Source organism: Acyrthosiphon pisum, chromosome A2, assembly GCF_005508785.2.
Source record: "Acyrthosiphon pisum isolate AL4f chromosome A2, pea_aphid_22Mar2018_4r6ur, whole genome shotgun sequence".
NCBI classification, from domain to species: domain Eukaryota; kingdom Metazoa; phylum Arthropoda; class Insecta; order Hemiptera; family Aphididae; genus Acyrthosiphon; species Acyrthosiphon pisum.
This window is the reverse complement of record NC_042495.1, coordinates 109,761,287-109,776,385: the sequence shown is the minus strand read 5'-3', so window position 1 is coordinate 109,776,385 and position 15,099 is coordinate 109,761,287. Positions and strand designations below refer to the sequence as shown.

The 15,099-nt window shown below is 29.8% G+C and overlaps 1 protein-coding gene across 1 annotated transcript in view; it reads left to right on the top strand.

The window, feature by feature from the left end:
- LOC100571910 (agrin) overlaps positions 1-15,099 on the top strand; it is a 197,134-nt gene that overhangs the window by 9,016 nt on the left and 173,019 nt on the right. The window contains exon 2 of the mRNA XM_008187613.3: positions 9,805-10,270. Within this exon, the coding sequence (XP_008185835.2) occupies positions 9,844-10,270 (427 nt within the window). The 5' untranslated portion in view covers positions 9,805-9,843. The remainder of the gene's footprint in view (positions 1-9,804; positions 10,271-15,099) is intronic.

The following is a 15,099-nucleotide window of genomic DNA, read 5'->3' as shown; positions in this document are numbered from 1 at the left end:
TTTTTTAGTTTTTTTTTTTCTATAAATATCAATAAAGTTTTATCTGTTGGGCCAAAAAGTGTATAAATTTAATACAAAGCTCCTGATATATTGTTACAATATCAGTTGAAAAATATTAAAAATACATATGCACAATTTTTTTTTATAAGCATTTAAAGATCAAATTTTGACAAAATTTATCAAATTTTAATTTGAAAAATTATTTTGTACTTAAAAATTTATAAAATGTTCAATTTTTGTATCTAAGAATTAAAAATTTAAAACAAGATTCCACGTAAGTAATTAATTCTGTTACCAAAAAATCTAAAATATACATTTAAACAGTTTATTTTTATAGTCATTTTAAGTACAAATTTGGACGAAATTACATATTAAAAACCTAGGATAACTCTTTTAGTTATTTTGTTGTGATTGTATAATATTATTCGTGGGTACTTGAAACTTCTAAAGTATACTATTATATATCTATGATTTTACCACGGTTTTTTGTTGATGTATAACGCGTTATAACTTATAAGTACCTAATAGATATTATGATATGATAATTTGGAATTTATTATAGGTACCTATATAGGTCAATTTTTTTTTAATACCATAGATAAGTATATATATGTCTAATACATTGACTGATATACCGTCTCCGCTCAGAATCGTTTTTCTTATACAGTGATATTATATCATTGAATTCAAATTTAATACTGTCCATTATACAGTGACCCACTTCTAACCTACTGTACAGCAGAGCGACATCCACTTACCCACCTTTTTTAATTTACAGATAAGCGCAATAATGTCATTTGAAATTTTGGTTTTCATACCTATAGGGTTTAATTTCTGGATAGTAAAATCAATCAATCACTTTAATTAACTTATATAGGTAATATTGATATCACGTGATTTTTTTTCTTAATATACCTACTACTTTTAAGAAAAACTATAGACGTTACAAAACAATATTTACGAACAAATTATATTTTTAAAATTTTATCATTATAATTTTTATATCTTTGGTAATAAAACATATTATATTTTTAATTCCTTATTCCAAAGTAGAATGTTTTTCAAAGAAAATATAAAAATTGAACTATGGAGGAGTAGTTTATGAGTTGTAACTTTTGTTATTCAAAGTTTAGATGAGCGGATCTGAGTGCCCGGCAAAATGTTGGTCCATAGATCTTCTCATTTAAACTTTAAATATACTTATAAGTTATAACTAATTGACTAATCGTCTAAAATTCAGAATATATTGAAATACTATATTAGAGTAATGTTCTGCTTCGGGTTATGAAATTACAAATGGATGTTGTCATTCGATAAAGTAAAATCTTATAAAATGTTATAATGAAAAATATAATTGTTTTAAAAAAAATATGTTGTCTTGTAACGTCCCATTAAAAGTAATGAAAAAAAAAATATTTTCAAAAATGTTAATAGTTTTTAAATAGTGAGTGTTTTGCATAAAATGCATTACCAGGTATAGGTTATTATTATTTTAATAATGTAGAATATAATTGATTTTGTCTGTTCATTTATCATTTATCATTACGCAAATGCTTCAAACTCATCAGGAAATTATGTGCAAGTGTTTTTATAGTAAATTTAACTTTTGACGAATAATGTGTACGTTATCAAAGTATTATATTTGAAACCAATGTAAATTATTTAAAATAATTTACAGTTAATGAGTAACTCATTGATAGTATTAAAAAAATATAATATGTTATGTACTATATTATTATGTTGGATGAAAAGAATTACAAATAAAAGTGTATCATATTATTAATACTACACACAGGTATTTTGATTTATAGATTAGTTGAAATATACTTGCGGCTTGAAATAGTTCTATAAAAATTAATAATACAATTAAAAATATACTAGGTCTTTACATAGAATACATCCACTTTATGGAATTCTATGTACTTTAGAGTTTTAGAGGATATCATAATATGCACGTAATTCGAGTGTAAAAATTCAATGATGTGTGCGAACTCAGTTTATACTTATTGCTTACAATTGGATGAACAATAAATATATAATTAATTTAATATACATAGTATATATATATATATACTGTTTACATATTATTATATAGTGGTACCTATTTCATATTTAAGGTAGGTATTTGAAATATTTTGTTTCGTTTTTGTTAAATTGTTTAAAAATTATAACGTTTTTAATAATTGTTGTATTTTTATTTTTATTTCATTATTGGGCAACAACCATTATTGATTATATTATATTTATATAATAATATGATCTGTTATGTACCAATTAAAAAAAATATATTATTTTAATCGCTAGATTTTATAAAAATGTCTGATTTGAATGTGTAACTTCCTGTTAAAAATTAACTATTAATATTCGCAGAATGTATAATTATTTCAAAATAGATAGAAGTCACTAAATATTAGAATCGCTGGAAAAACATATTATCATTCATTGTACTTATCATTTGTATAGCTGTATCTATACTACTACATAAAATTGTAAGGGTTTTCTTGGACCGCGCTAACCGAAAAAACTACTGAACCGATTTGGCTGAAAATTTTCACTGTTATACTTGACAGTCTGCTTGAGGTTATAGTACCACTTTTGTTTAGGAAAATTCACCAGAAAAGTAGGAAATACGGATGTCAAAAATACAACAGTGGCGCCATCTGTCCAGAAAAAAATAAACTAAATAATAAAAAATAAAGTTTATTGATGCAGATTAAAATAATAATAGTGTATTATATATTGGTTTCTATTGGTTAATATGGCATGTTTGTTGATTTGAATTATTATTTTTCGTCAATATAATATATAAATGTATTTTTGCGTGTAGATTAGACCTCTGGGAAGAAGATAGATTAATTTAAAAAGGGGGAAATTTGGTTTTTTTTTATTCATCGGATTTTAGTACGGTTATGTTAGGTTAGGATTTTGTATTAGTTGATTATATTAATCCACCGTAGTTGGAATTAAGTAAAAACGACAAACTTGGTATAACTTTGATACTTAAGAGTTAAATCATACACCTACGTACAAACACCACGGGGTACGCGATCTACTGCAGGTAATTTGCCTACCTGATAATATACTGCTATGAATTAGAATTTTTATTCTTGGAAACGGAAAAGTTAAGATAAATTTTGAACACCATACACCGAATATTAAATAACAAATTGAACAAGGTTTGAGTCATATGGAGTTGGTACATTTAACGAGCAACAAAGTGTACGGATTCACCTATTTTTAATAAAAATATATTTATGATTAATAGCGCTAGAAACATTTCAATACGTTTTCATTAACAGTTTTTATATTTACTTGCCGATCACATTAAACGATACAATTTGAACAAAAAATTATACATCTCATAGTCCGGAGGCAAAATAAACAACCAATCACGTGCGAAGCTGTGACAGGTCGGCTAGTATGTTATAAAAGTACCGTCCTACATTATGGATGCTAGTCACACAAACACCGTATTCAGTTTTACTATAAGTTTAAAATGTATAAATAATATCAATATTATCCTTCTGCGGGCTTGAGGTTTTTAAGCTTTGTTATTTTTATTAAAACATATTGTACATCTTCAATTAGCACATAAATTAAACTAGGTAGATATATGTTTTTAATAAATAAAATATGCATAGTTCATTACATAATACTCAATACTAATATTCAATATTCTTAATTGATTTTTTAAGAATGTACGATTATAATAATTTACAGTATTCAAATTTCTGGTAGGTACATAATTGCAAAGAGTTATATTACACTAAATACTTGACATTTTGATATTTATTTTTATATTCGCTGTCAATGGAGTTGGAATATTATCATTCATTGGTTCATAAACAATTATTTTTATTTTAACCTTTTTTACTTGATAAAAAATTGTATGTAAAAACTAAAGGTTAGGTACATTGCTATTGCTAACAACAGAATAAACATTGTATTTTTTTCTGGTTTTAATAGGAAATCAAATCGATTTTTAGTGCAATTTTAAAACTTTTTTTAGATTTTTAATGATTTATAGGGATTTTTTCATAGCTTTACAACATCCAAACTCTTCTTATGACTCCCATATAGACTGTTTCATTACAAACAATTTTTACTCGAGTATTTTTCGACAATAATAGTCTATCTAATGTTAAATTTATAAGTTAAATAAATTGCCATTATTTTTTTCCACGGAATTTAAAATATTTATTTTTCAATTTATTTTGAATAAAACTGTAATGATAAAACGACTACTAGTTTGGGTTTATTCTATCATAATGTATATTGTATATACAGACACATATGGCACGCACAATATAATATGTCATTGTTGTATTCAAACACATTATGTGTAACATATATACATATATATTTAGTATAGCATAAATATATTTATAATAAAATCCACAAGTCTGAAGCGGTAAGAAAAAATGATGTTATTTTTATTTTTCTGTACCACGGACACATACACACGTTGTTTCAACTAGTATTGCAGTTAACATCCTTATTGTCGCTATACATAAATATAATATTATATATATTCGTTTTTAATGTAACTTTTATAGCAGATATAGCGCAGTACATGCGCGACGCAATGAAATGGATCCGCACACGTATAAAGCGGGTATAATAAATTCGGTTTGCACATTTTGGTCTTTACATTAGAAAACGAAAAAGTGTGTACATAAAAGGGTTATCCATCAAGGAAACGCCACCGGGTGGCAGCCATTCGCTTCGAATGCAGCGGATATGGGGCGAACACGGTGTGGATCTTTTGTTTTTGTTTATTTTTTTTCTGCTCTTTTTCCCGTCCTTGGATTACTACTTCGACCCGAAAACACACACATACACACACACGCACACACATACACAAACACACACGCACGTGAAACTATCACTGCGAAGTGACATGGTGTCTCCCCCGACCGTTGTCTAACGGGAAACTACGGAAAACTATATCCGGAACGCGTTTTTGCTCTATTTTATTTCCCCTCCGCGACATTCCACTAATTATATAATTTATATTATTACAGTGTAAAATAATATCGTACGTCATCTATGCGATATTTACAGGTTGGTCTATTTATACTATTGCAGGCTACTTGCACTAGTTCCCTTGGTCGACTCTTGATTATTAGGAAAAAATGTATTACGTATTACTTACGTAAATTTGTTCATAAAATATATACGAATTGTATAATAAATATTTATTAAATATTTTTTTGAAACTGTAACTTTTAATTTTGATTTCATGTTAAAGTTATAAAAACCTAATAATAGTCATCATAATTATTTTCGCTTATAATATTAAAATACTCAACAAATAGTTATTTTTTAATTAGCTTTTAAAGTTTAGACAGAGTAGATTTATTGCCAGTTTGCCACTACTTTTTTATCATTTAAACTTAGAATGCTCAAAAATAAAAACTAAACTTTCAATATTTAAAGTAAAATAAAATTTTCTAAAACAAATACGTTTAAAATTGCATAAAAATGTTCTGTTTAAATTAACAAAAATACTTCAACAGCAATCATCGTTAAAAAAATGAATAAAATCCCTAAAAATTAGATTTTTTTTCAATATACCTAGAATGCTAATTACCTATGTAAAAACATAAACAAGTCCCAAACTGTCAAACAATGTGTGTTCGTGGTTCACCTTGTACATATTATAATATAGAGTCAATGAGCACCGATATAATTAAAATTAATTATCGCATGTACCTACTATTATATTATTATAGTGTACATTTTATTACATATTATATGTACGTCCGACGTGTGTTTATGCTCGATACATAGGTTCGCGAGCGCGTGTTACGTATTAATTCTCATTTCTGTTGTCATCATAATTTTCTCTTTGAAACCATTTCCACGGAAATCATTCTTAATCCAGTTTTCTGACACAGTGGGTACAATATTAATATTAATCGCAATAATAATAATAATAGTACCTAATATAATAAATTATTTTAGTACCTGTGACATTTATACACGTCACGTATAGTTTTATATCGCTTTAAATCGCCGTACTGATTATAACTCTCATAATATATTTATAATTTTGGTAAGTTTATCAATTTTCGTTTGGCCGGTAGTATAACTTCTATTAATATTTATGACCCTATATTACAGCATAAAAACTTATGAAAATATTATATAGTTGTGCGAGGTATATATTTCAAAACCACTATTACCTATAATACCTATAATATAGTAGGTACTGTGTATAGTACTAACTACTAACAGAAAGTACGTTAAAAAATAAATTGTAATCTCGTAAATTCAAGGTATTATAATATAGGTACTGCTGGTGTTTTTTAACGTCTAAACAATTAGCAACGCGTATAATTAAGAGTAAATAATTTTTTTTTTTTAGAATCAAATTTAAAAAAAAAAAAAAAACGTTGGCTGCATAATATAAGGTCTATGCAATTAGGACATTATAGGTACTAATTTGATATAGTTGCTTACGACATAATATAGTCACTTAGTCGCTACTTTATAATAATATTAAGTACCATGTAGATATTCTATAGGTAGGTTATAATAAAGTACCTATCGATTATCCGTTACTAATGACTAATGTTAAGTTTTCATCTTGACGTTGAACAGAATTCAGAAACACCGGAAAGTTTTTAACGACAACGCGGTGTTGGCTTCGTAAAAGCTCCCTATTATCCCAATGATGTATTCATGTTAATATGTTATTAAAAGTATTTGCGAGTGTTATGAGTTTATGACAATATTTTATGGTTCAATATTATATTATTGTAGTGCCAGATTTTACGAAGAGTTTTAATAGCTTACATATACCTCTATAATATCCTCACCCCGAGCCAAACGTTTTGAATTAGATAATTTTCTGTGTTTTATTTTGTGGAACAAAACACCGGTATGAAAAATAATAACATGAAGTTTTTATATTTTAAAAAGCCTCGTTAAACATATTATTATTACTACTGTTATTATAAATAGTAAATATCTATGTATAAATTAATCTTACTTGTTTACATCGTAATATTATTCAAAGTTATATGTACAGAGATTTATGTTTATTCTATTAGGATTATAATACAATTCATTAAGATGTCAAATTTTATTTAGGTGTCGATGCACCTGCAGCTTCCGGGAAAATATTTCGAATGTGTTTGAGTCGTTTTCGAACGGGCCCAACAAAAAAATGTAAAAAAAAGTAGCGCAGTATAATTTATTACTGCAGTCGGTTCTTAAAAACTATTTAAATTAATATAATCCGCGGTACTCGAATGTAAAAATAAACAAAGTTGAATTTGTAATTTATATTGGCTCTATGATAAATAAACCAACCGGTATTCTGTTCTGTGTACAAATTCCCTCCAAATAAGTTACCTATCCATTAATTAAAATAATTATTTGTATCGAACAAGCGCAATAATCAGTAGGGCATTATGTCCGTTTTCAAAAGATCACAAAATGGATAACTTTGAATGGGTTTATTGTTAAATTACGACCATCCCTTCTATACTGTAGAAAAACCTCAAGTCTTAGTTTATCTCTTATTCGATTTCAAATGTTGAAATGGGGTGTAGTTGTAATAGTAACCAACGATGTTTTTTTTTCCGTTTCGACGAACCAACAGCCTCTTGCAACGGATTGACTCGCATCATGTATACCTATGTGTTGAAATCGATTGAAATTATTACTAAATTTTATAGATGTATTACAATATTAAATGGCCACGAGATAAAACAGTTCGGGGCGATAAAATAAAACACGTCAGCCATTTCGTTTCGCCTATAACTTTCCGTGACCGTTTTTTCACCGCATTCGGATGGTTTTTTTTATTCCACCACCATTGTTAGCATATTATACAGGTCCATAGGTATATGCCATCGTGATACGACTTGCCGTCATTACAATCATACAGGTTCGCTGCAACAATGGCGGTGCGCGTACCAACAACAATAACGCCGTTGTCATTTCGTGCTTTTCCGGGGATTTCTGATTAATATTTTTGTAGGGTCCATGCATTACAAGTTTGGGAAGTTTTGGGAGGCCATTGAAACACAATGTGCAAAATATTCAACCACAGACGGTAAAGGATAAACCAAAACTAATGAACACCTCGAATATTTAAATTGACCCCAAACATAATAATTTAAAAAATAAATTTCCTGTCTGCAACGAGCCAGATATAATTCGTCCATGGTCCGCCACATTTGATGGTGACTCCTACGCTATACGATACCACATAATACAATAATATAATTAAATAGGTAGCAGATTTAATTGCATTGAAAAAAAAATTGTATAATAGCATTAAAATTGCAAAATAAAATGCACTATAAAAATGCAAAAGTTAGGTATATAGTAAAAAGATTTAATTTCTCTATTATAATATTATATTATAATACAATTAATACAATATAAAAGATAATTGTTATTTTTTAACTAAAATTTATAAATTAATACATTTCCACATTATGGTCTTTAAAATTTAATCTTTTATTATTTTTTACGGCTTTTCAACATTGATAGCATCGTCTTTTAAATGTCCAACTACATTTTAATATCTTTCAAAATTATTTGCATTGAGAAGTGTAGCATATTTAACCAAGTTATTCCCTGCGTCTTGTGATAAATGGTTCTTAGGCTAAAGGTACATTGGTAGGTATAAATGGTATAGGGAAGAACCTATATTATATATTATATATCAGCGGTTCTCAACCTTTTTATATCCATGTAATACCTATAAAGTTAGAACATTTTCATGTACCACCTGACCAAATAACCTTTTTGTTTTGCTTCTCAAAAATACGGTATACGTTGTTTTACATGTACTGAATTTTAGGAACTTCAAATGAAGACAATATAAGCATTTAATGCGCAAAAAGAAAATTAAATATGTACAGTTATTTATATTATTATAAATATCAAATATACCAAATAACATTTAATGTGAATAAATGTGAATAATGACCTGTTTCATTTTTCTTTTATTAGCATACTACCTATGAGCTTCTGCTTACCACTATAGTGGTTCGTGTTCCATATGTTGAAAAAAGCTGTAATAGATTTACGTTTTACAATAAACACCTACAGATTTTTGGAATTATATGAATAATTGTCATTTAAATAATGGCTTTATGGTACGAGCACATTTTATCGAACTGCCCGTATCTAACTCTGTTCGTAATAATAGCATTTTTATATTATACATTTAGGTAAATAAAATATTTTGTTCATTTAAACATAATACTCGACATAATATAAGACACGCCACACAACTGCTAAAAATAACAATATAAAATTGAATAGACAGAATATATTATTATATTGTATAATTCGGTTAATTTATACCTATTGTATTCGGATGATCAGATTTTATTTATCTCGTTTTCAAAAAAAAATTATTAATTATTCTTAATTACTTTAACTTGAGACATTGGTGCAACAGCAAGGCAAATCAGGTTGTTAGATACATTATACAGAATACCATATTATAAATGGAGATGTCTGGTTTTAATTTTAGTGCAACAATTAGACATCACCAAGTTTGATTTTTTGATGTTGAGATCATATAGTATATACAATTTTAATTTTGACAATTTTTCACTGGTCACTACTTATACAAATTGAAATCGGATCTAAATATATTTTTTGTTAATTTTTAAATCTATTATTTAATATTCTTAAAACATTTTTAAGTGCCTCCTGAAAATTGTAATTAATTGAAGATGTCTTGTATTTTATCTCAGGTGTTAAATTATCATAACATACTATATATTAAATTATATTATATTATAACGCTGAATACATTTTTCGTTACAGGCGTGATCGGTGGCGCAGAACAAGCAGCGGCGTTAGGCGATGGCCGCGTACGGCGTGTACGGTAACGGCAGTTGCGGCGGTGACGTTTACGCGCACGGCGACGACACCGATCTGTATCACCAGGTGGTGGTGCTCTCGAAACCGGACGGCTCGTGCGTTCGGAGCCAGGCCAACGGTAGCGGTGGCGGTGGCGGCGGTGGTGGTGCCGGCGGCGGCCTGTGCGTCGGCGGCGGCGGTGCCGTCATTGCGGAAACGATCAACGGACGGTACAACGGCGAACACCCGCACCAGCAGCAGCCGTACGACTCTGCGCGTGGCGGTGGTACCGGTACCAGCAACGGTGGCGTCGGTGGCCAGCGCCATCACCGCCGGTCGTTCTGGTGCCGGACCACGACGTTGGCCACCATCAGCGCCCTGTTGGCCACGATGTTTTGCGTTACGTGCGTTGTTTTCATCTACTACAACTGTGAGTGCCACACATATCATATTATCATAATGTTATTATTAGAGATGGACCGGTCCCGGGTCTCGGTTTTTCGAGAATGTCGGTGTTTCTCAAAAAAAAGTCTAAATGCCTAAATAAAAAATTACTATAAATTATTGTCTATAATAATATAATATAAATAAAAAATATTATTCATTTATGATTTTTATCTATGTTTTATAGTAAAATTCATATCGATAGATTTCTTGATAAAATATGCATTATTTTATTCTTAATTCTAATTTTTAATTATGTTTAAAAAAAGAATCGGTATCCTCTTTAAAACGACTTTCAGCGATTAGTGACATGGAGTGAATCTTTGGGACTTGCTCTTAATATTCCTAAATTCTCAGAAATAACCTTTTGACGTATTAATGATGTAATCAAATATACTTACTCCGTCAATATTACCCCCTTTATGATTTCTAATAATTTAGTATAGGATTTAGGATTTACTTTTACACGGAACCTGTGCCCTAAAATTCATATTCAGATAATCTGTTGTAAGGCTCTTAAGCTGCTAGGTTTCATAAATCGTGTCTCTACAGACTCACTTTGTTAAAACCCTTTTCTATTCCTTAGTTCGTTCCATCCTTGAGTATGGAATCATCCTCTGGGACCCATCCACCGCTTTTGCTTGTAAAATGATCGATAGAGTCAAAGAAAATTCTTCCGTCACGCTGTTCATAAATTAAGTATATCCTGTTCACCTCACGATTACATACCAATCCAACGCTTTTTCCCTAAGAAAGTCTCGCTGATCTTCGTAATTCAACTAATATATATTTTCTATCGAATCTACTTTCCTCTAAATTTGACAACTCCGAATCACTATATCGTATTTGGTTCAATGTCCTCTCCCGCCGTACACGATCATCTGTTACTTTCCATATTCCAATCCTCAAACTACCATCTTAACTCTCCAACCATCTGTCTTATGCGCATTGCCAATACTGAACCTCCTTTCTCCCTCTAAAATTGAGCCTCGTTTCATAAAGCATCTTATAATATTTGTTTATATTTATATAAAGGTGTCGTTCCGTACGACCGTACTGTAAATAAAAATAAAATTATTATTGATTTTTCCAAGTCATTCGATTCTGTAGTAAATCACAGTTTCCTTATCTGTATACTGTATGAAATCTTCTGTATTTGAAGACCCTCGTCCAATACCATTTGAATCTTTTTTAATACTCAGGCCTCAGTGAATAAAACTTTTTGGTGAGACGTTTCGGATCCCTTTATAGCTACTTGTGGTGCACCTCAAGAAAATCATCTATTGCCTATGCAATTTTGCAATTTTTTTTTCCTATTTCCCTTTGTTACTGTAAGTCTGAGCGCCAACACTGCCGCATACTATATTTAGCAGATGACATACAATTATTGTTTATGAGTCTTAACTTATTAGAACACCGTGTACTTCTTAAAAGCAAACTTAATTTACTTGTCGGCTGGGCTGAAATACTTGGTTTGGCACTCAATATTGATAAATGACGTTCTATGTCCTTCACCAGAGGTCGGTCTCCAATAGTTGTCATCTACGTAATTAATGAAACTGAACTCCTATTAGTTTACTGTAAACGTAGCTTAGGCTTCATATTCGTTCTTTCCCTATCTCTGCGGCCACACATTAACAACATTACATGCTTGGCTTATAAGCTACTAGGGTTCATTAAAATAGTTTTTAGTAAATTTAAGCTTGCCAATTCGTTTAAATCTCTGTTTTGAGCTCTTTCGTCGGACTGATTTTTGAATGCAACTCTGTGGCTTTGAATCCTCATTGTGCTTATATATTCGTAAACTTAAACGCGTTAATAGGAAATTACACTTTAAAAATTTCCTGCCCTCCTCATGACTACCACCCTATAATAACTTAACTTAAATTATCATCTTTAGCTGATCGTATACTTACTTTCATAAATTCCTTCCTAATAAATTTTATATTTTCGACTATAGATTTTACTTCTCTTCTTTTATTTGTTAATTTTAAAGTCCCTTCATGGCTTACTCGCCATAAAACTCCTTTTCACATTCCTCTGTGCTCAACTAATTATATATCAAATCAATTAATTGAATAATTAAATTATTAAATGAGGTCCCCTCTCTCTAAACCCACCCAGTTGTCAGTTAATTATTAAGCTCACACTTAATGTTATAATATTATTAACATATTATACATCATATCATTGTCATTTGTATCACATAAATTTGGGTGCAAACCCGTTTTATACACGAATAAATATAACAATTAATGTTATTGGTGTCGTATTACAAATTATATTCTTGCGAAATAGTGATTGTAATAACATCCAAAGTTCCGAACGTAATTCAATAACAACTGTATGATGACTTTGGAGGTTGTAGCTTATCATCAGAGATTGCAGTTTTAGAATACGGCCATCGACCGTTTGGACATCTAGATCTTTATTATAGAAGTCTAACTGAAGTTATGTCGTTGATGTACCTGCAAAACGTGTTCCGTATCATACGATAGGGATGTGCACCGTTTTGTACGTGGCGGTCATTACGTCGTTGGACACTTGACGACATAATAATATTATGTTGCAACGACCGACGCCCATGTTTACGTTTTCGTATAATGATATTTGTATGAAAAAAATTTTTCGAAAGCTTACCCATCTCACCTAGTCGACTAAGGCCCCTTGACCGAATGATTTGTATGATAAACATATATATAGTACCTACGTTAGGTTACATATAATAACGCGCTGGTGGGTGATAAAATAAAACAAAAATACGTTGTGGAAATAATATTATATAAACGTGATGAAAACTATCATGTCCGAGTACAGAGAGTATATTATCATAATCATAAATCATAATAGGTATAGATTTTCACGGTGTATATATATATATTACATAAACTGCGTAATACGCGTATGTAGGTACATAATATATTATTATACGTTGAACACCTACATAATTTATTATACATTTCCAACGTATGAGCATAACTGCGGGCAGGTAAAGTTATTAAAATCTATGGCCACTGGACTGACAGACATTATTGTGTAGACATATTATTTGAATGTATCGGTTTTATTAGGTAGGTACTTATATAAAAACCAATAAGACAAACTTAGAGAATGCGATGAGTTACGGTCGGTGACTATACGAACGGTTGTGCGTATGTGTGGGGAGAAGCGGCCAAGTCAAAGAAGATATTTTATCACCGGCGATAAAAACAAAAACATTTTTCGGAAATATCTGGTTTTACGCGCAGCGTTTATGTTATATAACGACGATAATATATAATAACTAATAGAAGTTTACCGAATGCGGGGTGATTATTTTAAACACGTTATTTTTAACGCAGAACACTACCATTATCCTAGATACTTTTTGTGTTTTCGACAATTTTTTTTCTGTGGCCATTAGCCTTTACATTTAGACTGTGTTATAGGTACATAAAACAATATTATGTCGGATATTTCTACAAAAGTCAAAACTTTTTTTAATTTTTAATCATAAGTAGCGATTTTTGAGTTTTATTTAAATTTTAGTTTAGACAAGAGACAGCAGGGTGAAGATTGACGGAGAACACACTTTGAAATAATTATATTGGGTTTTACTTTTATCGTTTAAACTTCGGTAAATCTAAAAATCAAAAAATCACGTGGTAAAAATGTAACGTAATGGGTAGGTATCTATCGTTGTATATGATTTATCTATAATATTATAAATACTGCACAATAATTGACTGGCTGTTGTGTTGAAATAAAAGAAAAATATTCCGTATACGAAAATATACAGATGTAAAACTGGGGTCATCTAAAAATTATTGTCCTGCAGTGCGGCATATTACGGTGGTACAAACGTGATTAAAAAACAATGGTTTGAGTAATATAAATGTTAATAATATAATATATTATGAGTGTAACTTGCTGCAGCCTACAGTACGTGCAACTCACCCACCCTAGTAACCGCGGATCGCGGACAAATGGCAACTATTTCACCAATCAACTTGGTAGGAAATGTTCAATAATTTGATTTGATGCAAGCTTGTACCTGATCTTCCCAAATAACAAATGGCAACCGATAATAAATAATCACTAATTTCTACTGTTGACTGTAACAAATGGGAAAAAAATACGATTTCCAATGTGAACATTAATGTCCCTGTTTGAGCACCTCTTTAAAATTCGAATTTCGGAAAATTCTTTTTTATTGCACGTGAAAGAAGAACTTCTATTCAAATTTCAAGTTCGTCCGTTGAGTAGTTTTTTAGATACAGTGATCAGTGAGTCAGTGGTATTTGGATATTAGGTATATAATATATAGATTCCCTTCTCCCTCCCCTCCGACAAAAAAAAATGAAAAATCGGCTGACTTGGTGACACTCAGGAAGGTATTTGGAACAACTCTGTGAAAAAAAATTGGAAAAATATTAATTAATGTAGTCACAAAATTAAAACATGACAAAGGCCTGTTCTTTTATATATATAAGGATAGTTCATACTGCAACATGTACATTTAGAAAAGAATCACCCTATACAAAGTATATACATTCTACATACCTAGGTGTAAATCTTTTACTACCACAAAAAAGCCGATGACAGACACACACAAAAAAAATCTTTACTGTAGAATACTAGTTATTGCTATTATTATAAAATTAATAATATAATTATTGACAATAACTGACATTTTTAAATAAATAAATTGGAATTTTTTCATAAACTTTAAATTTATGACCAACTATGTTCAAAATTAAAAATTATAATTTTATAATTTTATTTTATTTTTTTATGTATTTATTTGACTTTTTTTTCCGTGGCTTATTTTTCTTG